General features: G+C 39.8%; 1 protein-coding gene across 4 annotated transcripts in view; it reads left to right on the top strand.

Annotated features, from left to right (window-relative positions):
* The window catches only part of RNF130 (ring finger protein 130), a 47,777-nt gene extending 21,656 nt beyond the window's left edge, over window positions 1-26,121 (top strand). The window contains exons 3-9 of one of the 4 annotated variants that reach the window (XM_062502224.1): window positions 1,759-2,009; window positions 5,365-5,436; window positions 7,259-7,341; window positions 13,815-13,911; window positions 14,906-15,110; window positions 17,138-17,231; window positions 19,940-20,136. In XM_062502224.1, the coding sequence (XP_062358208.1) occupies window positions 1,759-2,009; window positions 5,365-5,436; window positions 7,259-7,341; window positions 13,815-13,911; window positions 14,906-15,110; window positions 17,138-17,231; window positions 19,940-19,955 (818 nt within the window). In that variant the 3' untranslated portion in view covers window positions 19,956-20,136. Of the gene's footprint in view, window positions 1-1,758; window positions 2,010-5,364; window positions 5,437-7,258; window positions 7,342-13,814; window positions 13,912-14,905; window positions 15,111-17,137; window positions 17,232-19,939; window positions 20,137-26,011 lie in introns of those variants that run through there. The other 3 variants (XM_062502225.1, XM_062502226.1, XM_062502223.1) reach the window with 3 other exon arrangements.

The following is a 26,121-nucleotide window of genomic DNA, read 5'->3' as shown; positions in this document are numbered from 1 at the left end:
GGTTATTTTTGCATTAAACCAAACTTGGTACCGAAGTATCTCCTGAGAGCTGGATGAAAGTTGATCTTGTGTGAGTCTGTGGTAAACTAGAGATTAAATAAATTGTGTTGAGTTTTCATTGTTATTCAAAGCTTTTGAATTACTGTGGCACTGTTTCAAAAATATTCAGAAGGAAATGCTGAACTTTCTTTTCCTATTCAGTCCCATGTTAGCAGGACAAAACCTGAATGACTTTGCCATTTCAATTTTAAATAAAGAAAAGTTTATGTTTCTTGACGAAAGCAATTTGAGGACGGTAGAATGGTTTTTTTCAATTATTGTGCAAATTTTAATTTCTGAGATTATAAATTTTGATTCTTTTGAGTAGTTCAGCACAATCCACATCAGCAACATTAGTGAACTTAATAGGAAAACTGATGATAAGTGACTGTAAATGTTACTATTTAACATGGTGAATTCAAAGAGTAACAAGACAGCATTTAAGGCTGTTGCACAACTCTATTAAAAGTCCCCATTTTGGAAAATTATGTGGCTGTCACCCTGAGTTATTGTGCCCAGGGTTTCAAAGATGCTGCTCTTTTGGCTCTTGAACATCATTTTGTGGATACAGTAGCTTCTTAAAAGTTAGATTTTGATTAAAAGACTTTGAATAAATGCCTTGTGTTAAAATAGGACCTCATGTTCTCTACTGTCACACTAGGTTCTCTGTAGCTTAAATCCACTCTAAATCCAGAATCTTGGTGCTGAAGTCGTTTGCCTTATACAGTTCCTCTCTGAGGCAATGCGACTTGGAGCAAGCAGATGGAAAAAGCAGATGAACAGACTTTGCAAGCATTTTGAAAATAGGTCTTGAAAGGGTTTTTAGTATAGGAAGCAGATAAGTCTGCATGAATAAGAATGCAACTTCACAGGGATTTTTTTTCTTTCTGGCTTTGGTTTTTCTAAAACTTTTCTTTCTTTGAACTTAGAATTACCCTGTGTTCAAGATCCTATTTTTTAATGGGGTCTTTGCTTTAAAACATAGGTGCTCTCTCTGTTATATAGGTAATTATGTTCTTTTTCAGCAAGGCTTATGGTTTTCCTATTATCCTTGTACCAATAATTTTCCCTTTGGGACAGGAAATAGTCTAGAGGCAAGACACTATGAAAACAGATGGGCTACACATTGAAAATGGAGCTGATGAAGCTGACAGCCTCTTTGCGATCCTATCAAGCGTGTCTTTGTACGGGTGATAAAATCAGCAGTCAAACTTCTGCCAAGTTTTTTCAATTCTCTTCTACTTTGCAGTCACATAACCATGCAAGGGAACTTGCATAACTTTCCCCAGCAACATCCACAGCACTGCCAATGCTGAGGGTGCTCGAGCAATATTCTCATATTCTCACTCATCTCCTAAATGTTTTTCTGAGAGTTGACTGTTTAGGTCTTCACGGCTTCAGATCTGGAACAAATGTACTTATGAAAGCTAGTTCAGACTTCACACAGTAATTACAATGTGGGAAGTACTGTGTAACCAACAGTAGAGATCTGTTACTATGTGTGGAGATGCAGAGTTTGCATGTTAATGCCCTAATTTGAAAATCTGAGTTTGAAGGACAAGATATGAGTAGAGTGCCCAGTAGTATGTTCCATGTGCCATCGATGGTTAAAATTAAAACCTCTTGAGTTGTCAAATGACTTTGCATTTGGAAAATCTTGTAAGCAGCGTGCCATGTTCATTTTTAAATAGCAATTGACCTTTTTTCCCCTTTTTATAGGAACTGGAGACATTGTTGCTGTCATGATTACAGAATCGAAGGTTAAGGAGATCCTGAATTACTTGGAAAAGAATATCTCTGTCCTGATGGCCATAGCAGTGGGGTCCCGTGTTCCTCCAAAGAACTTCAGTCGGGGCTCTCTGGTCTTTGTGTCAATATCATTCATTGTTTTGATGATCATTTCTTCAGCATGGTTAATATTTTACTTCATCCAGAAGATCAGGTACACAAGTGCACGTGACAGAAATCAGGTAAGCGGGCTCTTGTTTTCTCTTAAGTTATGGAGATAATATTTCAGTATACAATAATCGGTAGAGAACAAATAAGGAATGCCCATCAAACTGGTGTTCAGAACCTCTTTGTTCCAAGGCAGAGCATGTTGCCAGACAAGGATTTTCATATAGCAAAGTGTTTTCATCCTGATCACTGGTATAGGTCCTATTACATGACAGAAAGAACAGAACTGAAGCAAAATACTTGAGTTTTGGTTTGTGTAAGTCCAGAAGTAAGATGGAGTCTATGTTGGCTGAGTAATACATACTTGGATGCATGTTGGGAATGAGGAGGAAAGTTAAATTGTGAATCGCCCTTGGTAAGGTGTGCCTAATTCTTCTGCCTAATTATGCGTAATATATTTTAACCAAAATTTTGTCCAGTATGCCTTTCTTACATTCTTTTTCAACTCTTTATTTGTTTAAAAATTGAGTTATGTATGGCCATATTCAGACATCTAGACTAAATCAAGTTGTCAGCTCAAACAGAGATAAACTTCAGGAGTAAATGTTTTACTAGTGTGGACTTAATGACCCTCCACAGTGTGCCTTAGCTTTTATTGAGAAGGGTCAGTAAACCTCAGGAAATCCACAGGACCCTCTTTGCCCTGTCTCTCTGTCAAGACTAACTTAGAAACCTCCTGACTTCTAGCCACTGTCTCCCCCTTTCCCCCAAATTACAGCTGATACACAGCAGCTGACTGTGTGCCAGTTCTTTGGTGTTCTGTCAGATCTAAAACAAATTCAAACTTACAAAGCCTCGGCTGTGGCACAGGATTTCCTTTTCAGTTACTATAAATAGTGTCTGATGCTGCAGCTCCCATGGGCATCCTGTAGATTTTCCTAAGGATGTCATTCTTAAATGACCACACTGTAGCCAGTACTTAGTGTGGTCCCTTGGGATGGTGAAAGTTTAAATATAACTGTAATTTAATGAATGTCTGTGGAATACTAAATTGTGCCTTCTCTATCCCCTACATGGCTCTAGGCTCCTTCCAAATGTCCACGTTTCAAAACAGTTGTTCCACTGGGAAAGGGCTCTTATGACCTTCTTTCTTTCTTTAGATTTTTACAAAGGTCAGGAGAAACTTGATGAAAATTTTATGTGGTTTAAAAAGCTGAGCTTATTAAACTTTAATAAGTAGGTGGCGACAGCTACAGCTTATTTTTAAAAAGCTTTGAGAGCTTTCATAAAGACTGTACTGTTAGTGATTAAATAACTTGGTTTAGGCTATGATCTTGTTTTTAGGTTATGTCAAGGCACAAGTTTTTCTGTTTTATAAATCAAAGCCATCTAAAACTTGCTGTCTTTTATAGATAACACAAGTAGATATTGGCATTTCACATCATTATTCTTGCTCACTTCCTCCAGAGGTGTGAAACTCTTTTGCATGTGGGAGTGACCTTTTCCATCCAGACAGTTGTGGGTTTTAAAGGCAAGCATATGCTGTATGCCTGTGCCCTAACTTAGCAAAATAGGAAATCCTGAGCATTTCCAGTGTTAGCACAAAAGAGTATTTGTTAAAATTAGAAAATGGAAGAGCTTGACCTCTTAAACAGAAGAGATGGAAGTTATTATTTGGTAAATTTATTTATGTAAAAGAAGTTCAATATGTTGGAAGAGTTCTGCTGAAATATTATGCTTTCAATGGGAAAATAATCTTTAAAATTTATTGTAGTACATACACAACTGCATGCAGTAGAACGAAATATAAATACTACCCACATTTACTTAGCTGGTAGAGTTGAGCATTTAAGTTAAACGCCATCTCAGCCTCCTTCCTCTCTTAGTAATCACACTTTTGATTATGCAGTGGTTATCTACTCCAGCAGTGTGCCCAGTGTGTTCTGTGTCATTAAGTACTCAGGCCAATATGCTTGTTCCAGGATATGTCATTTAGATCTGCTTAAATTGACCAAATTCTTACATACTGAAGTTAGGGTGAGATTTCTGACTTTAGGAAGCGTATGATTTCCCATCCCAGCTCTGCTTCTGATGATGTGCTTCATACAAGGATGTACTTCAGTAGTTGGAACTGTGTATCTGATTTTTTTTCAAATCCTTGCTCTAAAAAATAAAAAATAAGAGTTGCTGTTCTGTGAAAACCACAAGGAAGAAAAGTGCTTACATAATTCTAGAATAAGTGGTAGAGTCAGTTGTGATACAGACTTCTGAGATCATTGTGTTTCTCACATAAAAGTAACTTTCATTGCAATTTGCATGCGAGGAAATGTATGATGCAGGGGGCACATGTTATGAAGGTTTTGGGTTTCAGTTTTATAAAAAGTGGGCACAAAACCCTACACATTCATTGCAGGCTGCAGGAGAGTTTTTGAGAGCTGCATTCATAAGCAGCCCATCCCTTTCAAAGGCAGAGTACTTAGTACAGGTTGGAGGGGAAAGAGGAAATGTGTAACTTCTAGTTTTTAAGTCAGTTGTAGATTGATGTCTCCTGTCCCTGAAGGAAGACAGCAGGATCTTTGTTTTATTCATTGCCTATCTCTGGGACCCCAGTGGGAAAAAAAAAACAGTAACAAAAAGCTGTTCCTTATTGTCTGGGATCTGGCAATTTCCATAGGAATCAGCACTTGAATTTCAGAAAAGGCTCCTTCCATCCAGCTGTGGTGGTCATAAAGCAGCATAAACAGCAAAAAAAAAAAAAAAAAAAAAAAAAAAAAAAAAAAAAAAAAAAGAAAGAAAGAAATTTAGCTTCTGCATTCAGATGGAGGTTATCTTCTAACCAGTATTAATTTCAGCTTTATTTAAGTCTGTATTGGCTTATTTAGATTTCATGACCCATCTGTTTCCTTTCTTTTATGAGATCCTGGTGGTTTTGGGTAATAGCAAGAGAAACTAGGTTACACTGGGAGGATCTTTTGCATCTCAGAATAAGATCAGCCTGCTCCGAGGGGAAATATAAAAATAATTCAAGCTTAAGAGAATAGGCAGTATATTACAGCACACTGAATAAAAACCAATATGAACAAAATACAGTGGAAATCACTGGGAGAGGACATTGCTTCAGCCTTTGCCCCGCAACCTGGGTTTGATTAGTTTTGCACATCAGTGTTGATTCACTTCTGTGGACTTCTGTACAGTCCATGAGTTTTATGCCTGTGCTTGTGGAGAGCATTTGAGGATTCAACTGTTGGCTGTTTTTCCTTCTTGATCAATCTCTGTGCTTTGCTGTATTTGCATTTTGTCTTGTGTTGGCCTGCTGCCATAGTGTGTATTGCAATGGTACTATTGAGTCCAAATAAGTCATTATAAAGGACACTAATTAAGCTTGTTTATCAGGGTTAATTTGTGTTCTTTTCTTTGTCACTTTATTAGCGTCGTCTTGGAGATGCTGCCAAGAAAGCCATTGGTAAATTGACAACCAGGACAGTAAAGAAAGGTGATAAGGTATAATAATAAGATTTCAACATGATAAACTTGAACATCATGTTTAATTTTTTTTTCTGGGGAAACAATCTCATTTTTTTCTTTTTGTTTCTGATTTATGACTTTGCCTTCCTTGTTGGAGCCTTACTTTGTCCTGTGGCACAATATTTTGTGTAACTGTTAGTAAGTCCAGATATTTCAGAGAAGTTTTTCTTTCTTAAATACTATTTGCACTCCATCTGGCAGCGTGACAGAGGGTGGTTTTGTGTGCTGGCTGACTGGGAGGGTGTCCTGGCATGACTACATAGGGATGGCATTGTTTATGTGGAATTAAAAAGCTTAGAACTTTATCATATGTGAGTTCTGTAAATGAAAAATAAAGTTAAAAGACAGGAATTGAAGATAATATCTTAAGTAAAATATGACTATTCAGTAAGTTAAGGGGAAGCATAAAGAGGTATTTCAGTCAAAGTTACTCCAAGAATATTTCTTGCTAGTATACAAGCTAAAATATATGGTGTGTTATGTCCTAAGCTTTTCCCACTTACGTGGGCAGTATTGCTATAGTTTTGATTGTGTAAGAATAGTCATTTAATCTTGCTTAAATTTTTAGCTTTGATTTTCAAAAGGCAGGGGAATTCTGGCTGTGATTTGATTTTTAAAATACTATTTCTTAGGACCTTTTTATTGTGATTTTTTTTTTTCTTTCTTATCAACACTATCAGCAGTGGGCGATTAGGAAGTGATAGGAAAATTTGATTCCAGAGAGAACGCAGAGAAAATGTCTTTCTGATCTTCCTCCCTCCCTATACAGTTCTGTTTCAAGACAGCCCACTGCACTAAATCTTTTCTGGAATTAGAGAATGTACAAATTAGAGCAACTTTCCATGTAAAACAGTGTTGTTGTCCTGACAGCATAAAGTCAGAACTGGCAAGTGCTGTGTAGGTTGCAGTACAGACAGCATGAGGTGCACGTGCAGGTGGACAGTGGGAAAAACCTTTTCTTCCTCAAAGAAACCATCAGAATTCTCTGTGTGCAGCCCTGGCTGATGCTGACCAGGAGTGGCTTTGGCCTTGCTCTGGTCCCTGTCTTGGTGTCTGGCTTGTAGCTAGTTGGCATGAAAAAGAATAATGAAGTTGAACTAAGAAGAAGCACAGACTGTTTTGTGTCACGGGCCCAAATATTTTAAATATGTCTTGTTGATGCCATATCTATATACAAGTGAAGTCCCCCCTTTTTCATTTGGAATTTTAAAATATCATATGTAAAAATACAGTTTAAAAAAATCATAACTTCTGGAAAACAGAAAAGAGAGGCGCTGGTCAATCAGTGATCCAGATATTCATGTCTCAGTAAGAATTATGATAATTCTGCAAGTAAGCAGCAGACACAAATATGGGACTACTCTGCACTAAGTAAAGTGTGGTTGTTCTGGCTGTAAAAATGAGCCCCAGAATTCTTATTCTGCCAAAACAAACAAACAAACAAATTAAACTGAATAAGATAGAAATGTTAGCTCTAAGCTGGAAGTAAAAAAAAAAAAAAGTAAGGAAATCTAGGAAATCTCCACTACGTTTGGTAACAATTCCACTGAACATTAAAATCATCTTAGGCCTTAGCTTATGTATCAAACGATGATTTACCAGCTTAAAGAAAGGGGATTTTTGCATGTATGAGATGCTTTTCTTGCTTAAGTCATGTTGGAATATAATAATCCAGTCATTGAGTTTATAGCCTAGTAACAGCCACTTGGCACCGTGTAGTTCATGTACTAGTCACAACTACTTTGACATTTGTCATAGCCTCAATTCTTGACTTGAATTCTCATTCTATTCATTTTAGGAAACAGACCCAGACTTTGATCATTGTGCTGTCTGCATTGAGAGTTACAAGCAGAACGATGTTGTTCGCATTTTGCCATGCAAGTAAGATAATAAAGTTGCTTTGTTTGGAAACTGTTCTCTTTTGGTGTTCTTTTGTTTCATTTCATGTAGTAGGTGCATTGTAATTCACAAATGCATTTGTTGGCTGTTTCCAGTCCTGATAACAGACACTTTATTTTAGACTATGGTGCCAGAAGTTGTGAAGGTGGGTGGTGGTACTGTTGGGACAGTGGAGATTAAACAGAATTATATTAAAGATATTGGCAATGGAGCTGTTGAGATTGCAGTGAGGAGCAATGAGCAGACTCAAAGCACTTCAGTATAATGAGCTAGGTACAGCTGTAGCATTCTGCACTGTAGATGTGCAGCTGCTGGCTGCTGGTTGCTGAAACTGTAGGGAAGGGAAATGCAGTCTTTGCAACCTTCATACCACCTGACATTAGTCAGCCACTGTCTTTGGTCTTTTCAATGCAGTATGATCTTGGCTGGTGTCAGAAGATTTGTACTTGCTGGTGCTTCTGCATTACTGCTTAAAATGGAACAACTTCCTCCCCCTTTCATAGCATTGTGTTGACATTTACAGGTTTTTAGTTTGCTTCCATTCCAATTCCATTCTTGAGTTGTTTTGGGACATTTTCCTTTGAGAAATGCTTTTAAATACTTTTCCACCTGGTGGTTGATTTTGATGAATCATACATTTTGGTAGCATTACCAAGGACATCTTTCCCTTGTGTTCTGAAATGCAAAGTTTTCTCCTCATCTCCAGGCACAAAACCCACATGTAAATTAGGTTGTATATATGCAGCAAGATCCAGTAACTTGGCTTGTGCTTGGTACATAAATGGTTCTGTATGATACTCCAGAAGCAGCAAAGTCATGTGTTGGAGTTGATTTCCAGTCAGGCAGCAGCAGCACATAAGAGCTCATTATTGGTCTTCTAAATCCTCCTGCAGGCTGTTCTGAATAGCTTGAATATCTTCTAATGTGCAGGGTATTTCCATCATCATAAAAGGAAAACAGTATTATTTTATATCTTACTGATCAAAATATGTGTACATTATGCTTCTGAAGCCAAAACTCCAATTCAGTTTACTGTTCTGTGTTCCTTGCTGCTTGAACAGCAGGAAACAATGACCTGTTTTAGATTCTCAGTGTTGTTTACCTAAAATACCCTACAACTAATTATTTAGAAATTCTCATTAAAATGTTCAAGAATAGAAAAGTTTTGATTGTAAAGATTTCGGAATTTTTAGTCATGTGGATGTGTATATTTCTTTTTTACAATTTGGTCATTTTTACTCAAAGTTGATGTCCTCTTGCATTGAAAAATGTACTCCCAAGTGTAAAGATTTCAGAGTTACATCATTTATTGCAATCTCAAGTGAAGCTTGTGTAGGGGAATTAAGCCCTGCTCTTTGGATATGTTCTGCAGAAGGTTATTCAGAAATTAGAGGAGGAAGTTCTGGAAACTGCACACCAGTTTTGACCACTGAGATGATTGTTTTGTAAACTGCCTCTTAAGAAGACTTCTCTTGTGTAGCTCTACTGTGAGGCTCAAGGACATGGAATGAAAGGTCACAAGTCCCACTCCTCTGTGCCTTTCTCCTGATACTGAGCGAAGGGCAGGAGGAGGTCCTTGCCAGAGAAGAGAAAATGAGTCTTCCCTGAGAGGAAAATTACTGTTCCCACTGAGCACAAGGCAGAGTTGGAATTAAAAGCCAGTTAAACAACTGCCCCTGTGCAAGCAGTGGATATGTTGCTGATATCCAGACCATTTAAACAGGATGATCATTGATTTATTCTTTTAATTAAAAAGAAAGAAAAGTCCTTCTCCTTCCGACACCTTTGTTGAGCTGCAGTCCTGCAGGCAGGAAGCTCTGGGCTCTCAGGGATAGTTACAGCTGTTCAGGGAGCTGCATGCAGGTGCACCTGGCTGCCACCTCAGCACAAGCTGCCCCAGTGCAGTTTCCCATGTAAAGGAGAGATCAAGGCTCTTGTGTAGATCATTTTCTGTTCTGTTTTTCACAAGAATGTAAGGTCAGCAAAGGCTCAGATTACATTACTGCCAAAGGCTGTATGACAACTTTTATGTTTGCTTTCTACTTCTTTTTTACATCTCACTTTTCATTTGCTGCAGCCCAGCTTTTAAGCAGAGTGCAAAGCCATCTAGGCTAGACACAGTGAGACTGATGCTTTCCACAAGACATTTTTATATTTGTAGATGAAAAGCCAACTAGTACCTTCAGAGATGGGCCCAATAAATTTCAGATTCCATGTGAGATTTTTTCAGTCTTCAGTACCTGATATGGAGCAGAGTACCTGAAATGCTTCTCCCCAAATCTTGTTATGGAGGTTTAATTCCTTTCTACTTCCTCATACTTCAGCCTTCCGTTTTAGTGCAGTATACAGTGTTAGTTAAAAAAAAAAAAATCAAAAACCAAACAGCACACAGACAATAAAACAAAGCCTACAAGAGAGTTTCTAAGCCAGATGAGAAAATAATTGCAAGAAAACCATGGAGAAAATTATTTGACCAAGAGGAAACAAATAAAAGGATAGAAGTTCTTCTTACTGTGCTTTTCTGGGGAAGCTGTAATCATTAGTCAGTAGGAATCACTGACATGTGACATCTTTGCTGCTTTTATCAATTTAAAAGTAGCCTTTCTCTTTAGTAGCACAGTTGTTCTCCACAGTTAAGTATGTCCTGTCGCACTGTGCTTCAGCAGAGAAATCTGGTCTGGGCAAACAGCAGGAAAAATCTACCAGCAGCTGAGCAGTTGCGCCTAAAATTCTGTAGCAAAACACCACATTTGTAATGTAAAGTTTTGTGGCATACAGGAAATTGTGGCCAATTTAAAAATAAACTTAAGTGAAAATGGTAGAAATTCAACATCATTGTTTGTAGTAGTTCATTTTGTGCTTCAGAGAGAGATGTTCAGTACCAGCAGCCTATGGACATACCTATAGCTTTAGGGCACAGAGGGATAAGTAGCCATCTATTTTAGGCTTCCAAGCTTGAGGAATGTGTATTTTGGGAATGTCATTATGTAAGTGAGAAGTAAGTAGAGGAAGTAAATGTCAGAGGGATCCTAGCAAAAGACAAACCTCATGGACACTTTTCCTTGTTCAGATAATTTTATTCTACGATCACACTGCTGCATCTAGGGGTAGAAAAGGCACTAGGTGAAAAGTGATCAGGAGTGGGTAGTGTGAAGGATTAGTGAGAGATAAAGAAAGGGGAGAGCAAAGTCACAGGTTAGAGAAGAACAGAAAATGACATTGGGAAGTACAGAAAGATGGCCAAGGAAGGAAGGAAGGAATTAACAAGGTAGGAAAATAATTAAAAGAGTAGCAAATACTACAAAATAATGGCTTTTGGGCCAAAGTCTTAATTCCTGTCCTTGGCAAGAAGGAGAAAAGTGACAAAAGTGACTAAACCAGATTTTCAGATTTTCGTGTTTGATTCTGTGCTGCGGCAAACCTTTTAAGACCAAATTAACATAGATTCTTGATGGCATCCTTTCTGCTTCCTGCAGTGCCTTGGACCCCAGGGCCAGGAGAGCAGCTCTTCCAGCAGCAGCCAAACATCCTGCTTTACAGCAGCAAGGGTCCCTTTGGTGGGATGCTGCACTGAGAGCCAGGAAGGGTAGTGATCTCTAGGGAAACAGCACCCGTAAATCATTTCACCCTTCTTTTGAGATGTGTGAATTTGGAGGCCTTATACAACCAGAAGAGATTCCTAAACTCACTTTCTCCCCTGTGAAATGCTGCAAAGAAGCCGTGTTGTACAGGAGTCAGTGTTATGTTTATTACCAGCTGGAGGGCAACTGGATTGGGTGTGCTGACAGAGTGGAAAAATACCTGGAGGTCACCTGCCTGGAGTTGTGCCCGCATGGGAGACTCCGTCAGTCCTGCCAGCCTGGCTGCCAGCCCTGCTTCCTCCAGCCCGAGGCTGTCACACCTGACTCCCCAGAGTGGCTCCTAAGGGAACTCATCAGCTGTTGTGACCAGGAGCAGCTCACTAGGAACTCGTCACGTTTATGGTCTTGGAATACCAATGACAGAAATAGGAAGATGGAGGAGGTTTATGAGAGCAGAAATTGCAAGGGCTTATTTTGTCAGGGTGAGGTTTTAAAATAATTCTTGTTTGCTGTCGTCATTGCTGTGTAACTGCTTTTTAACTCTTGCAGTCAGTGTCACAGTGGTGCTATCAGCAAACATTTTAAAAGGTAGAGAAGCCCTGTAAGTAGTAGGCAGAGCCATGCTTTCTAAATCAATAACCTTTGGAGAACTGCACTTCTTTGAAACACATTAATAAACATCTTTGAAGATTTAGGAACTAAAATCAAATAATTGGGAGGTCACAAAAACAACTGGGCTGTGTATATAAATATATTCAAGTGCTAATGACTTTTTAAAATAACTCACAATGTTTAGTGGGTGCATGTTGGCATCTATATCCGTCGCCTGCTTCACTTGGTCTGAGTGCTTCTACAGCACTGATTAGCCAATAATGATATAATAAAGCTGTTTTCATACTTCTGTGGAGACTTGATGTCTGCTATTGCCCAAAATATTAGATTTTCAGGTTTGTTCTACTTTAAAAAAACAGACTTAAGAGACTTAAAATATAAGCAACTAAAAGTCATAATTTGCCTAACAGAAAAATAGCATCTCAGTATGTTTCAGACTATTTCAAACCATTATGCATCATCCAGAGTTTCTAAACATTGTTTCCTGTAGTTTTGTGAGTAATAAAGGGAATGCATTAAGACTTAATAATAATAGAAATGAGTCTATTTTGGGTGATGATTTGAACAGAAGGCACTGTACATGCCCTGGTTTTTGTAGTAGCCAGCTTGCTAGAGGACATAGGCAAGTGACTAATTGAGGTTCTTTAAGTTTCTATTCCTGTCTTATCTGGGATAGGGATAAGCAAAATTCTTTTGCTGCCTATCCATCTTCTGTTGACGATTTTACACCCTAATTCTGCATCTTTAGTTAGTACAGGTAAGACATACAGCTGTAGCTGCCTAGAACTTCATTGTGTTGATATTCTTCAGTCCCTCTATCAGCCTGAGTAGGCATAGACAATAATTATATACTGTCTTTTGCCATGTTTAACAGTTTCAGGAGGCCTTTCAGGTTGCTTTCCCGAGATTTAAAAGAGAATTGTCTGGTAACATGCCTCATTTGGTCTCTGGTTTTAAAATCCCAAGAGATAGGGAGCAAAGAACTCCCAGATTCCATGGTGAGCTTTCTGAGGCACAGAGGACAAGTGTAACCCAAGCAAGAAAGGGACAGAGAATACCTCAGCTTTGTGCTGCCTTGGGGGCACACATGGCCACCTCTTCCAGACCCTGCTGTTGTCTCAAATAGATAGCAAGACCTGTTTGTCTGCCCCTTTCCCTGCTGGCTCCAGAACACAGCTCTTCACTGAATAAGCAGCCCTTGTAATTGCTGATCTTTGTCATGATCACCAGTCTGTCGTGTTTGGGTGTGCCTGCTCTTACTGGTTTCTTACTGCTGCAGTCAGCACCAGTGGAAATGAAGGTTCAGGGCTCTTATCATAGGAATTATCACAGGCAGTTACTCAGAGTGGGTTATTATGAGTATTTGCTAAAGCTATATTGGGTAGACAGTCGTGTGATACCCATTCCTGCCATGAATGTGCTCTGAAAAGTTATTTGCCTTTTGAAAAGCTAAGAGGGCATTTCCTTTACTTCCTTTAATTTATATACTTTGTTTTGGTCTCTGCATAGTCCTTCCTTGTTATACTGGTTTATATCAATCCCAACACTATATTTATATTCATGTATGTGACTAAGAATTTGAATGCAATATGGGAGGAAATTCAGACTGTTGCCTATTGCAGAGTTCCCTGCTGTGCAAATAGGAGCCCAATTTGCCTTTCTATCTCTGAAAGCCCAGTTTGCCTCTCCTTTTTATTTGTATGACAACCGTATGATGATGGACATGTTTTCCTTCTTGATATCAAGAAATACTGATGCCAGAGAAAGCCTTCTTTTTACTTCAATATGATAATTATAAAAGTCTTTTCAAAGTCAAACAGGAGTGTGTTTGAGTTGGTTCCACTGACTTGTGAACAAAATTGACAGCTGATGGATCAATGCTCTTCCTACCAAGTTTATGGTCAGATTCTGCATCAAAACTGAGACAAGGCTGCCGACAAGTTTATGGTGGAAATGGCATTACCTTGGTTCTTCTACCTTACATCTATTATTCATATCCCCAATAAAAGGCAGGGAGGCGCGAGGGGGGAAGGAAAATCTTCAAGTGTTTCCTCCTAATTGAACTACTAGTAAAGGGTGACAACAACAAGCAATTTTTTAAACTATTTCTTTACTGCAATTAGCATAGAATACTGGCAATTCTAAGAATTGCATGTATTTGAAAATTTAAAAAAAAGGCAACTATCCGAAGGTTTAATTAGTTTTCATTGTATAAAATAGAATTGTTTGCAAACTATGTATCTGTCTTCTCTGTTCTTCTAGGCATGTGTTCCACAAAGTCTGTGTAGATCCATGGCTCAGTGAGCACTGTACATGTCCAATGTGTAAACTGAACATTTTGAAAGCACTGGGAATTGTGGTAAGTTGCTCAGTTGTGAACTCTTCCTCCCATGTCTGAGACCCAGAATAGGAAGATTAATTGTAGGGGAGAGAGGGGGGAGGATGTTCCAGTACCCTTACTCAGAAAATATGTGGGTTTTTTTTACAAATTTCTTCGGTGCTGATTTGTTGGTCTTCCTTCTTTCCCTTGCTGGTAGTCAAGACTATATTGTTATATTTGTGTTTATCACAATTATCTACTGGAGGTATGCCAGATTCTCCGTAATCTTCTTTTTATCAAGTTCTTTCAACTCTTCCTTGTTAAATTTACTCTCTGAATCTCTTGTTCTTGTAGTTTCCTGTAGGCAGTCTTAAATTTGCATATTAAAAGCCCCACCCTAGCCAAGGCCAGTGAGTTTTCCTAAAGCAGCTCATGTGTTATGGGATACTTGAGGACTGCTTTCACTGACCACTTCACAAAGGGATAGCAGTGAAACCTCAGAGCAGATTCTTTTAAACTTTCCTGTATGAGAAAAAAATTACAACGTGGGAGTGATGCTCTTTTCAGAGTAAGAGAAGAACATATGGAGAGACTGTCTAAAGTGGTTTTTAATTCAAGACAGTGCGAATAATCAGGCCTCCTTTTTTAGCTGTGTCAGTTGCAAATTTGCACATTTCTTAAGAAATAGTAGCAGATATTTTGTGGATGACCTGTTTTTGCAGTTAATAACATTCCTGGGTTTTTAGAAGAGGATACAGAATTCAGAGTTTGTCACAGTTGTGGTAAGCCATACCAACATGGGCTATGATACAAGTGTACTTGAGTGCCTTCCTTGTATCTCAATCCTTTTTTTCTGCTTCTTCCTTCTCCCCTTTAAGAGGTAGAAGTTGTTCATTCATGTGTTTCTCTCCTGTGTGGCCTTGGGACAGCCACAGCAGCTGAAGAAAGTGTGCGTGAGTGGTTTCATTCAACGTATGGGTGTGCTGCACGTAGAGCATTCAGCAGTGTAACACAGAGCTGTGTTTTTCCCCAGCCCAACGTGCCCTGCACAGATAATGTAGCCTTTGACATGGAGAGGCTGACACGGGGGCAGCCGGCGAGCAGGCGCTCGGCGCTCGGCGACTTCGGCACCGACAGCTCCCTCAGCCTGGAGCCCCTGCGCACCTCGGGCATGTCACAGCTGCCACAGGACGGGGAGCTGACGCCCAGGTCAGGAGAGATCAACATTGCAGTGACAAGTAAGTGTCCTTTGGCTCCTGGTACCGTCCTACAGCTTCCGTGGTGTGTGTGTCCCTCTGCGCTGCAGGGCCCTGGTGATGGATGTCCCTGCAGGGACAAAGGTGACCTCAGTGTCTCTGCAAGAGGCATATGCTCCTTATTGGAACCAATAACTCTAGGTATGACAGTGCCAGCACTTCCATTATTAATGGTATATCCATTTAGATCCGCATGCAAAAAGCCCTGGATGAACTGAAATGGCACCAAAATAACCTTCCTGAATTCGGTAACCAGCACAAGAAGCTGGATTGGCAAAAGTGTTATTTATCCCTTCAGAATACTTTACATGCAATAATTTATACAAATATAAATATTTTAGCTAATAGCTATTTCTACAGACATTTTTTTCCCCTGAGAGCGTTGCTACTGGAAATCTGATGTCACTTAGCAGGTGTTTTTTCTTACAAAATTTGTGAATTAAAGAAGCACTTGATGTACCAACATTTTGAGTATTGTCCAAGTGTTTTATAACATCAGAAAACTGTTCCTGCACTGCTTGAAACCTCTTATCCATAAGAGAAGCATGGAAAATTTCCACGTACTGGAATTTACCTAGGATTCTTAGTGTACAATAGCACTATAATAAATACAGTATGTGTGGAATTGCATTAGTTATCCATATGCTGTACAGTCTTAAGTTGATGCGTGCATGGTTGTTTTTCTGGCTGAATTGCAAAAAATAGAATCCATGCAGTACAACAGTCTAACTTTCTCCGTGTGTTTTGTTTATGTGCATCTGTGATCTAGATTTTGAACTTAATGACACTGGTTGCCACTGATACATGTATACAAGGCAGTGAAAAAACCAATGCAGTTCATTAGAGTGCTTCTTTAGATGCTGTAGTAAAGTAAATGCCTCATTAAAAAACAGCTCACCTCATGAAAAGCTTAGTCCGTATCTAGAAATGTCCTAATCTGAGATGGGAAAATCCACATAAAAAACCTGGATTCTCCAAAAGCCAGTAAGTCTCTTTGGCATTCATTGTTCAACCTCTGGTTCACGTTGCACTCAGTTGTGAACAAGAACATATCCATTGCTGTACTGCTTCCTTGTCATGGGTGGGAGAACTGTAGTTTTCACTTTTTACTGATTGCCTTTTCAGAAGGTGTTTTTTACTGTCTGTTCCCAGCTGTAGTGCTGCTTGTACACAAATGGGATGCCAGGGTAAAACAAGAAATAACCACCAACAGTTCATTCTGACAATATTTATAAAGTAAAGCTTAAGAAAGGGCTCTTGGAATGTTTGTATTTTATGGATGACACGTGCATTCTTTGATGCATGGGATTTAAACCAAAAGCTGTATCCAACAACAGTGTTTGTATTCTGAACTGTTACTGTATGCTAAGTTTATCCTGGGGAGAATTTTGAATAGTGAACATTCTTCAATAGACTTCTTTATGTTAGTTTTTATTTAACATGTGTGTGTGTGTCTACCCTAGTATTGAAGTTATTTTTCTGTGGGTATATCTGTCTATTAATTAGAAAACTTTAGTTATGTTTTGCTGTTGAGCAATCTGTCCTGATTTCTGTTGGGTTTTGATTAACAGTATAACATAAATTCAGGAGGGAGGGGGCAAAGAGTTGAAGTGTGACAGTACTTTGGGTGTGTTTATGTGAAAGAGCTGCATCTCACCAAACCTAACCCAACCTGAGAGTTGTCTTTCTGACTTGGGGGTGGACAAAGTTTTCATTACATTCTCCCTTGATCCTGCATTTCACTTTGCATTGTTAAGTAACTTTTCTTTATCACTAACCCATAGGCTCAGCCAGGAAATACTGTTGTGCCATGCTTTTTTTCTGCACCTCTCTCCACTTCTTCTTTGCTAGCCTTCTCCCGTCAGTAACTCTGGCTTAACCTCCTTCTGCTTCACCTCCTGGGGCCAGTCATGGCTTAGAAGCCTCTTGCCTTCCACCAGTGGTGTTTGAGGGAAATATTGGCATCGCTTTCTCCCACGAGTGATTTCCTCCCTTTCCTTTGTCAACAGAAGAATGGTTTATTATTGCCAGTTTTGGCCTCCTCAGTGCCCTTACACTCTGCTACATGATCATCAAAGCCACAGCTAGCTTGAATGCTAATGAGTAAGTAAATACTCAGATGTTTCTGTGTGTTTCTGGTGGGTGTGTGTCATGGACAACATTGGAAATAAATACCAGTAGAAGGGGAAATATGTAGGATTTCAAGGAATAAATTTCCTGCTTTTCTCAAATGCAAGTGTCTCTGTTAACAGCAGCGTTCAGGGCAACATGTAAAATCCCTCTTAATTTATATTTAGCTGGGCTGTCTGAGAAAATCTCTGCTAAGTGGAGACATGAAAAGGGGAAAACACAATATTTATGGTCAGTTTTTTATCAATGTTCTAGGTAACCATTCGATTTCTGCCATTAAATTCCTACATTCAAAATTCACCTGTCATAGCCAACACCTTTGACAGTTTTTACCTCAATTTTATAGTCAAATTTCATATTAAAAAAAATACTGTGTATTCCTAGTTGACACACTTTCAGTTAAGAGGGGAGGAAATGGTGTTTAAATAGAAAACTACCTTTTTGCCCTTAGGTGAGGGGATGCTTGCTTCCATGCTTTCTTAACATACATGGAAACCCCCAGCCTTCCTTCAGGCAGACTGGACAAGAATTACCCTAGCAGATGACTTTCAGTCTTTTTTTTATAATTCTGCGTGTGAGCAAGTATAAATCTATTGTGCAGATCTGTTAAGTAGGTACATCTAGTTATTTTCAGGTAGATATACAGAATATCTGGGCTGAAGATATATGTTTAATCTTAATTTAATTATTTCTTTGGGAAGGCAAAGTGTCAACATCTTCTTTGTCTCTGAACATCTTGACACAGCTGAGTTCCCATTAAAGTGCTGGTCTCTGTGCCAGAAGTGGGGTGAGATCCAAAGAAATGCAGCTGAGAAATGCAGCTTTATAAACACTTTCTTTGTTGTTTTTTTTTTCTTGAGATAGGAGAAGGGAGTTGGATTTTTTTTTTTAATTGCTATTTGGAAGGTATAAGGTGTCCTCAGTAAGATGGAAACATGTCTAACAGTCTCCAGTGTAAAATTCTAGGCAATCTCAAGGTAATGATCTTCAGGAGGGTCTATAATATTGGTCAGGGATTTTTGATTACCACTAATTTGCAAATCTTCCTGCTCTTTTCATATGCTCATTCCAAAGGGCTGCATGAAGAAAACATTTAGAACTTCAAATAGCCCTATCATGTCTACTGATTTTTTTTTCCATTTGTCAAAATCTTGAATTGCAGTCATCAATCAGCAATTTGGCAACATAGCTGCAGCTGAACATAGTTAATCTTTAATCTGCCTGGAAAAGTATCTTGGGAGGGCACGGAGCAAGATGAGCTGCAGAACAGGAATGTCTGCATTGCTGGGCACTTGCACAGTCGTTGGGAAGGAGGAGGAGCTGGAGCCCATGAAGTCTCATCCAGATGTGGGCATTGATAGCAGCTGCATTTCTGCCTTGGCTTGCAAATTTTCTTTTTGTTGGTCTGTGGGATCTGGGACTGTTTTTAATGGAAGGACAAGCTGCTGCGCATTGGCAGGGACTTTGGGCCTGGAGCAAAGTGTTTTCAACAGTGATGTTCCCTCAGTACAAACAAAGGGTGTGCTGATACAAGGAGAGCTCCTTTTCTGAGTGATAGGAATTGAAATGCAAGCACATCGAGTGTGTACTTGAGACAGACTTGAGAAAACTCACAACCCAGAAACCAGCACTTCAAAAATCACTTATTTGGGTAACTGAGGTTCTTGGCTGTGGCCTTTAACCTCAGCAGGTCTTCATCTGAATCCTCTGGGATCTGAGCAGCCTCCACAAGTGCTGCTAGATTCGACTACTCATTGTAGACACTTTAAAATTACACTAATGCTAAGATTCATTATTTCACTGACACCTTCCCAGTGCCAGACGGAGAATTTTCTGTCCTAAGTATCATGCCAGATATATGGCAGCTCCTTCTCACTGCTTTTTCTGTTAAACAGCATACCTGCTTTTTATGCTGCTCTCCATGTAAAAAGGCAATGCTGGCATGCCCTGCCTTTCTTATGGTAGTGTTTCAAGAGGAATCTGAGGGAGTTTTCTTACTGAAAAACAACAGTAGCAAAAATGAGGCCATGTAATATGCTGATGCAAGTAAAAAACTTGAAACCCTGCTTTAAAACTCACCTAAAAACATATCCTGCACCTTTTTTTGCTATGTCCTTCTCACAGCTTAAACATAATTATTTAGAGCAATAGTTCTGGAGTTGTGAGTATATACATATTTAGCTATGTATATGTATGTTTGTGTGTGTATAAATACACACACGTGCATTTTTCAATCGTTGTGATCAAAGTAAACATTGTCTAAGTGATAAAATAAGGAACCATCTCTTTTCTCTTGGTCTCAAAATGCCCTTGTAGTACTAGTATGAAAAGTTTTAGGCAGTGTTTGAAAGGAACAGAAGCAGCACAATTTGCCTTGCTTCAATAGAGTCAGAAATTACTGTGTAAGTGTGGGTTTAAGCCCAAAAAGCCCCAATATTGGAAAGCACCACTTAGAGAAAGTTTTCAGTAGCAGATGGAGTGTCCTCAAAAGCTTAGAAGTGCTCAGACCTCTGGCTGTTCTGTAGGAATGATGTGACAAATACAGACGTCTCTTAATGCTCTGGATTTGTATAATTAGTCGTTTTTCACTAACTTACTTCTTACAGATTTTTTTTCTTTTTTTAGTATTGGCAGTACTAACTTTGACATAAATATTTTGTTCCTTTTTTTCTGCCCTGCAGAGCAGAATGCTATTGAAGAAACGCTTTCCGGCCGATTGCCTTGGAGAGAGACACCTATTTTTATGCATCATTTATCGATCATGCAGCACAAGCAATTATTTAGTACATTCTATTTTTTCATAAAATTTGCTGATGCCAAAGCTTTGTATTAAAGAAAAAGTGAAGAAATAAAAAAAAACTTTAATTATGAAATCTTACTCTGTGAGAATCTCATTTTTTCTTGGGCTTTCTTTCTATGTTAGTACTCAAGTCTGAGAGCATTTTGTAAATTTTACAGGGTGCTTTATTTCCTTTGGATGACTTCGTCTTTGCAGATCTCTATTATTCTGCATTCATTTGGGACACAAGCTAAGTAGTGGAAATCTCATGCACTGCCATTGTTAACGATGCCATCAAGTGACTTAACTGCCACTGAAGTGGCTAAAAAGTGTTGTTAGCAATCACTCCACATCAACTTGTTAGGGAAACAAGCTGGGTCAAGCTGTCAATTCTCCTGTAATAGACTTACCTCGACTCCAGCTGAGAATTAATTTGAAATAAGAACATTTTCTCAGTTTCTCTTCCTGTAACACTCCCAGTCACCCTGGGAGTACTGCAGTAGGATTTTTGCCTTGAGGCCAGGCATTGCTGAAGATTTGCAAAGCTGTTGTCTCAAAACACAAATCATAAACTTTTTCTGTCTTTTACTTTCACCCCACCCTCCTTTTGATAAAAGTGAAGCTGCTCTGACTGCTTCTTCCTTCCTAATAACAAGTGAAAGCATTTCCCCTGGTGCCATGTGTGAAACCTCCTTTTGTAACAGTGGTGGGGTTAGTTTTGGTTCAAATTCAGATTATGGAAGATTGATAACGCTCTTTAATGTAGAAACTCTATGCCAGCATGTCCTTTCATGCCACAGCTTCTGTACTGGTGAGGAGACGGAGGGAAAACATCTCCCCTCACTTTCCTCACTCTGCCTGTTTCACGCACGTTATGCAAGCCCTGTGTGAGTAATTTCACAACAGTCAGTTAAAACACATGGGCCTGAGTCGAAGCCAAATGCTAATGCTTGACTTAAAGAGATGGGTAAATGAAGGCAACAAGTTGGGAAGGAAAAAGTAATTGACAGACATTAAAAACTATCCTGCGTTTGGTTGTTTTTGTTGTTCTCAGATCAAGATGTAGAAAGTGAATGTTTTCTAATTTAATTAAATGGACAGAGCTAAGCTATTTTGCTGTAAGATTCAATTTTTTTATGTACTGGGAACTGTATGATTTAATTTAATTTTATTTTTATGTATAGGCACTTTTAGAATTTAGGAACACAGCCAGATGCTACATTAAAATAGTTTCTTAATTCTTATTTGTCCATCAGACTTCAGCTGAGAATGCAGCTTTTATAATAAGCAGTGAAGAATGTGATAGCTTCAGTGCATTTAATAGAATTCTTCTCCAATGTGTCCTTGTGAAATTCTGAAAGAAATATGGAAACAAACCAATAGAGCAGTAAGTGCATTTTGAAAGACTGGAAAACCCCATTGGACTTACTCACGAGAAGAAAAAGAACCTCAAACATTCTGTGTTTGAGGGTTGTATGCTTTTAATGTACAGCATGTGTCAACTGAGTATTGTTGCCAAAAACGGAGGAATGTGGTTAGAGCATGATTTAGGGAACAAACTACGATACATGTTCTTTTCACTCATCTCTCAACAGCAGTAGTAAAACTGATAAGTTTGTGCTTGTCTTCTGAAACAAAATTCCGTAAGTGCTATTTAATGCTCTTGGGCAGGGACCATGTGAGCAGTGCAGTGACCCAGATGTAAAAGGCAACATAACAGTTCCTGTTCATGTTTCTTCTTCAGAACAGCAGCAGCAGAAGAAGTTGAGTGATACTTGGAACAAAAGGGCTTTTAGGGCATTTCCCTCCATAGAGGATTTAAACTTAGAGGTCGAGCAATCAGTGCATGTTTATCTGTTAATGAAATAAATATGTTCAAAGATGGACTCTACATCATCCCAGAAACTATTTTTACTTGGCTAGACAGAAGAAGGAAATCCCCAGTTTTTCATAGGATCATGGAACCACTTAGGTTGGAAAAGCCCTCTAAGATCATCAAGTCCAACCATTAACCCAGCACTGCCAAGCCCACCACTAAACCATGTCCCCAAGTGCCACATCTGTATTTTTAAATACCTTGATCCAGCCTATCCAGATCTGTCTGTGGAGCCTTCCTGCCCTCCAGAAAATCAGCCCAACTTGGTGTTGGCTGCAAACTGACTGAAGGTGCACTCAATCCCCTAATCCAGATCATTGATAAAGACATTAAACACATCTGGCCCCAGTTCTGAGCCCTGTGGATGTAACTCCATTCCCCATCTGGGCTGAGCCATCCAGCCTGTTCTTAACCCATGTATGGTGCACCTGTCCAAGCCATGGGCAGCCAGTTTCCAAGAGAATACTGTAGGACACAGTGTCAACCAAAGTACAGGTAGACACATCCACAGCCTTTCCTTCATCCACTATGTGGGTTATCTTGCCACAGAAGACCAGGTTGGTCAAGAGGACCTGCTTTTCCTAAATCCACACTGGCTGGGTCTGACCCTCTGCTTGTCCTGGATGTGCCATGTGATGGCACTAAAATGATCTGTTCCATGGCCTTTCCTGGCACCTCAGTCAAGCTGATGGCCCTGCATTTGCCCAGACCTCAAGTCAGACCTCCCCAGGTAGCTGCTGGAACTTCTGGTAAATCATGAGAAGTGGCTCTGTGAGCACCACAATGAGTCTCCTTCCTTGCCTGTCCCTTCTGAAGAGTTTTCAGCTATCTGTTGCAGCACTCCATTTGTGCCAGTCATCCCACTGTGTCTGCACAATGGTAACCATGTCTTTCAGGATCTTCTGAGGAAGTACCTCTCTGCTTTACTAAATCTACAGCCAGCAGCAAGTGCAAAACTTTGGCCTGCCCCAGCCTTGCTCAGAATTGACCTCTTTTATCTGAAAGAGGCATTTGAGGTGTGACTGTTCGTGCATATAGAAAGCAGTTGCTTTAAAGTCTTCCTGCTAAGCTGACTTTGAGGAAAGGGTACTTTATAAAATAGCTCCACTCTGTTGTTCCTTAACTGAGAGGGTGTCTGAAACGTTATGGTAGGGAGTGCTCTGATCATATTTCCACAGTAAGAACTCTTCACTGCAGGAGCTGTGGAAGGGACTGCAGCTTGTGTCAGAAGATGGCCCTGATTAATGGCTAAGGGCATTAAGATCCTTTCAGATGGAAAGAGAACACCAGGTGATACTTAATCCTGGTGTACCTGCAGTGCTGTGTCTCTTGAGTTTTTGGCCTTGGTGTTGTCCTCGCTTTGGTGGCACCCTATGGTAGGTATAAAGATCAATTTCAGGGTAGCGTGTTTATTTTCACACTCAATGCAAGTTATCTGAAAAGTTATTTTAAAGCATATAATGAAGAATAGTGGCAGAGAGCACTGAAGGATTTATTTTCATATATTTAAACTGCATGCAGCCTTCCCATTTGTTTTCTGTACATAAGGGATAAATCTTGATCCTTCTTCATAAGTGCAAAATAGAAAGAACAGATTCATAAGCTGAATTTGGAACTGCGGATGTTTGTGCTTGTCCTTAAAATACATTTGTTCAGTAAATTTATCAGCTGGACTGATGCCACATTTTTAAACAAACACTAGCAATTTTCTGCATTAAGAGGAGTATGGCAGGTCACTGTGCCCTGCTGCTCCAGCCGTAAGCTGTGGGCAATGCTCCTGACCTGGTTAATGGAGCACCTGAAGATTGAGTGGTGGAAAACACTGAGCAGCAGCTGGATTCTCAGCTCTGGGCTGGCTGCACTGGATGGGAGAGGAGACACTTAGGAAAAGAATGAAAGATGTGTCTCGAAAGTGGTATGGAAGCCAAGAGACGTCTATCTTCATAGAAACATGCAGCCTTCCTGAAAGTGGGTGGCTCAAATTTCCTTTGCCAAGAAGGACAAAAACATCACAGTGAAGAATTTCAGAGCCATTGAATATACATTGCCTATTTCCAGATGTATATAAAATACTTGCTGTCAGATGACCTGTTTGCCTGTTGATTAAATCTCTCCCTCCAACCTGCTAGATGGAAGTCTGGGTGCACACAGAGGAAATGACAGCCTGGGCTGTCTGCTTCCGAATCCCATGTTTGATTTCTGTGTAATAAATACAAAAGCTTTTAGAATCCCTTGGGTTTGTTTGAGCATTGGTTGTGTGTAACATTGCAGCAGGTGGAGGAAGGGGAGATGAAATATTCAATATTCACGGCTTATTTCAATTGCAAAATGAGACTCGTTCATCAAAAAGTAAATTATCTTAACCCATAGCACAGTCTTGAAATCAGTTTTTATCTTGTATAATTTCACAGCAGGTTCAGGGTTTGGGGGATTTTTTGCTTGAATTATAGAATCATTAAGGTTGGAAAAGATGTCTAAAGTCATTGAGTCCAGCTGTTGGAGACAGACTATGATAATCTGGAAGTCACAGTTCCATCTTTATGTTTCCTTAAACACTCAATCTTTATTTATTTATTTATTTGTTTTTATTTTAAGCATTGCCCAGTTTTAGAAACCTGTAAATTTGGGGGACGATTCAGATACAGAAAATGGGTGTTTATCATTCCCCACCAACTGCTTCTGGAAGTATATTCCAAGACAGCCCACTTGTTCCATACCTGGATATATGCTCCTGGCAAAGTCATCAATGCACTCCTGTGCAATTTAACCACTAATTTCACTCTTGTTTCAGTTAACTACAAGATCAAAAATTAATTTGCTTATGACAACTTCCCATTCTCACTGCAAATGGTGAAGTGAGTGTGTTTACTGACTTTTGCTTGTGAAAGAGCAGCAGATCCATTGCCCAGCTCCATTTTCCTGCTGGGCACTTGTTAAGGATTTGACCTGGGCATAAAGTCTGTATCTTTTGGGTGAGTGGGAAAGGGGAAAAGGTGTTTTGGACAGTAGCAGCTGAATTCTTCTTTTCTTATGCCTCCTATGAGGTCTTTATTTCAGAATGGGGAAAGCTGGGCTCAAAATTTGGCAAAGAAAGGGGGATTTACACAGCTAAAATCTGCCAGGGCTAAAACTACAATTCCCTAAGCATTTTGCTTCACTAGTGCCTGAAACTGGAAGCACCTTAGTTTGTTGAATGCCTTTTTGATGAACTTGGAAGCTTTTCAGTTGCCTCCAGTTTGGCTCATGTAGCTGCCTGGCGTATTGTAATCTAAGCAGCCTTGCTCCCAGCTAATCCCCCCTGGGATCAAGAAACCAGGTAATGAAGCGTTTTGGCCAAGAGCCTGATCTGATGATAGATGCTTTCAGAGAGAATTGTTTGTACAGCAGAAGGGCTGGGCTCCTTGCAAAAACACATCTATGGATTCAAAGGGCACCATGGGAATGCCAGGCCACCAAGGAAAAAGTTTATCAACAGCCGCATGGCGTTTGTTTTGGGTATTGCCAGAGTGATGGAAAAGAGGGTTGGGTCTCGTTGGTTATGTGTAAGGAATCCATAGGTGGCTGTTTTTAGAAGGTGACTCATGTGGATGGAGTTTGCTGAGCTCTGAAGGAGGTCAGGCTCCCAGCAGCACTGGCGGGTGATCCCTGGTGAGCCCACTCACTCTGCCTGCTCATTCCTTTTGGCCTCAAGCTGAAGCACTTTGTGGTGGTGCAGGGCATAGTGCTTTGGTGCTGACCAGAGATTTCAGGGTCTTCTGAGGGAACACATCTCTGCTTTACAAGGCTGTAAATTAACAGCCAGCAACAAGTGCAAAACTCTGGCCTGCCCCAGCCTTGTTCAGACTTGACCTCTTTTATCTGAAAGAGGCATTTGAGATGTGACTGTTCATGCATATGAAAAGCAGTTGCTTTAAATTGGCAGGGGAGTACATGAACAGAGGTGAAATGTTTCATGGTTGTTACTGGTTTGTGTTGAAGAGTGGCTGTTTTTTCCATGTGTGCTCTGTTTGCATCCAGCACACAGATATGAGGATGTTTTACTCAGTTCTTTCATTGTTCATGTGTGTTGCTAATGTGGTTTTGTTCTACCTCTTGCAGGCAGTCACTTCTTCCATCGTAACTCTCTGTCCCCTCGAAGCCTGGTCTATGAGAGTGAGTTCTCAACCATCGAGCCTGCCTTGGACATGTACGACGAGAACAAAACCTGA

The sequence above is a fragment of the Cinclus cinclus genome, chromosome 14 (assembly GCF_963662255.1).
Source record: "Cinclus cinclus chromosome 14, bCinCin1.1, whole genome shotgun sequence".
In the NCBI taxonomy this organism is placed as follows: Eukaryota; Metazoa; Chordata; class Aves; order Passeriformes; family Cinclidae; genus Cinclus; species Cinclus cinclus.
Note: the sequence above shows the minus strand (reverse complement) of the source record. Positions and strands in the feature narration are given on the sequence as shown.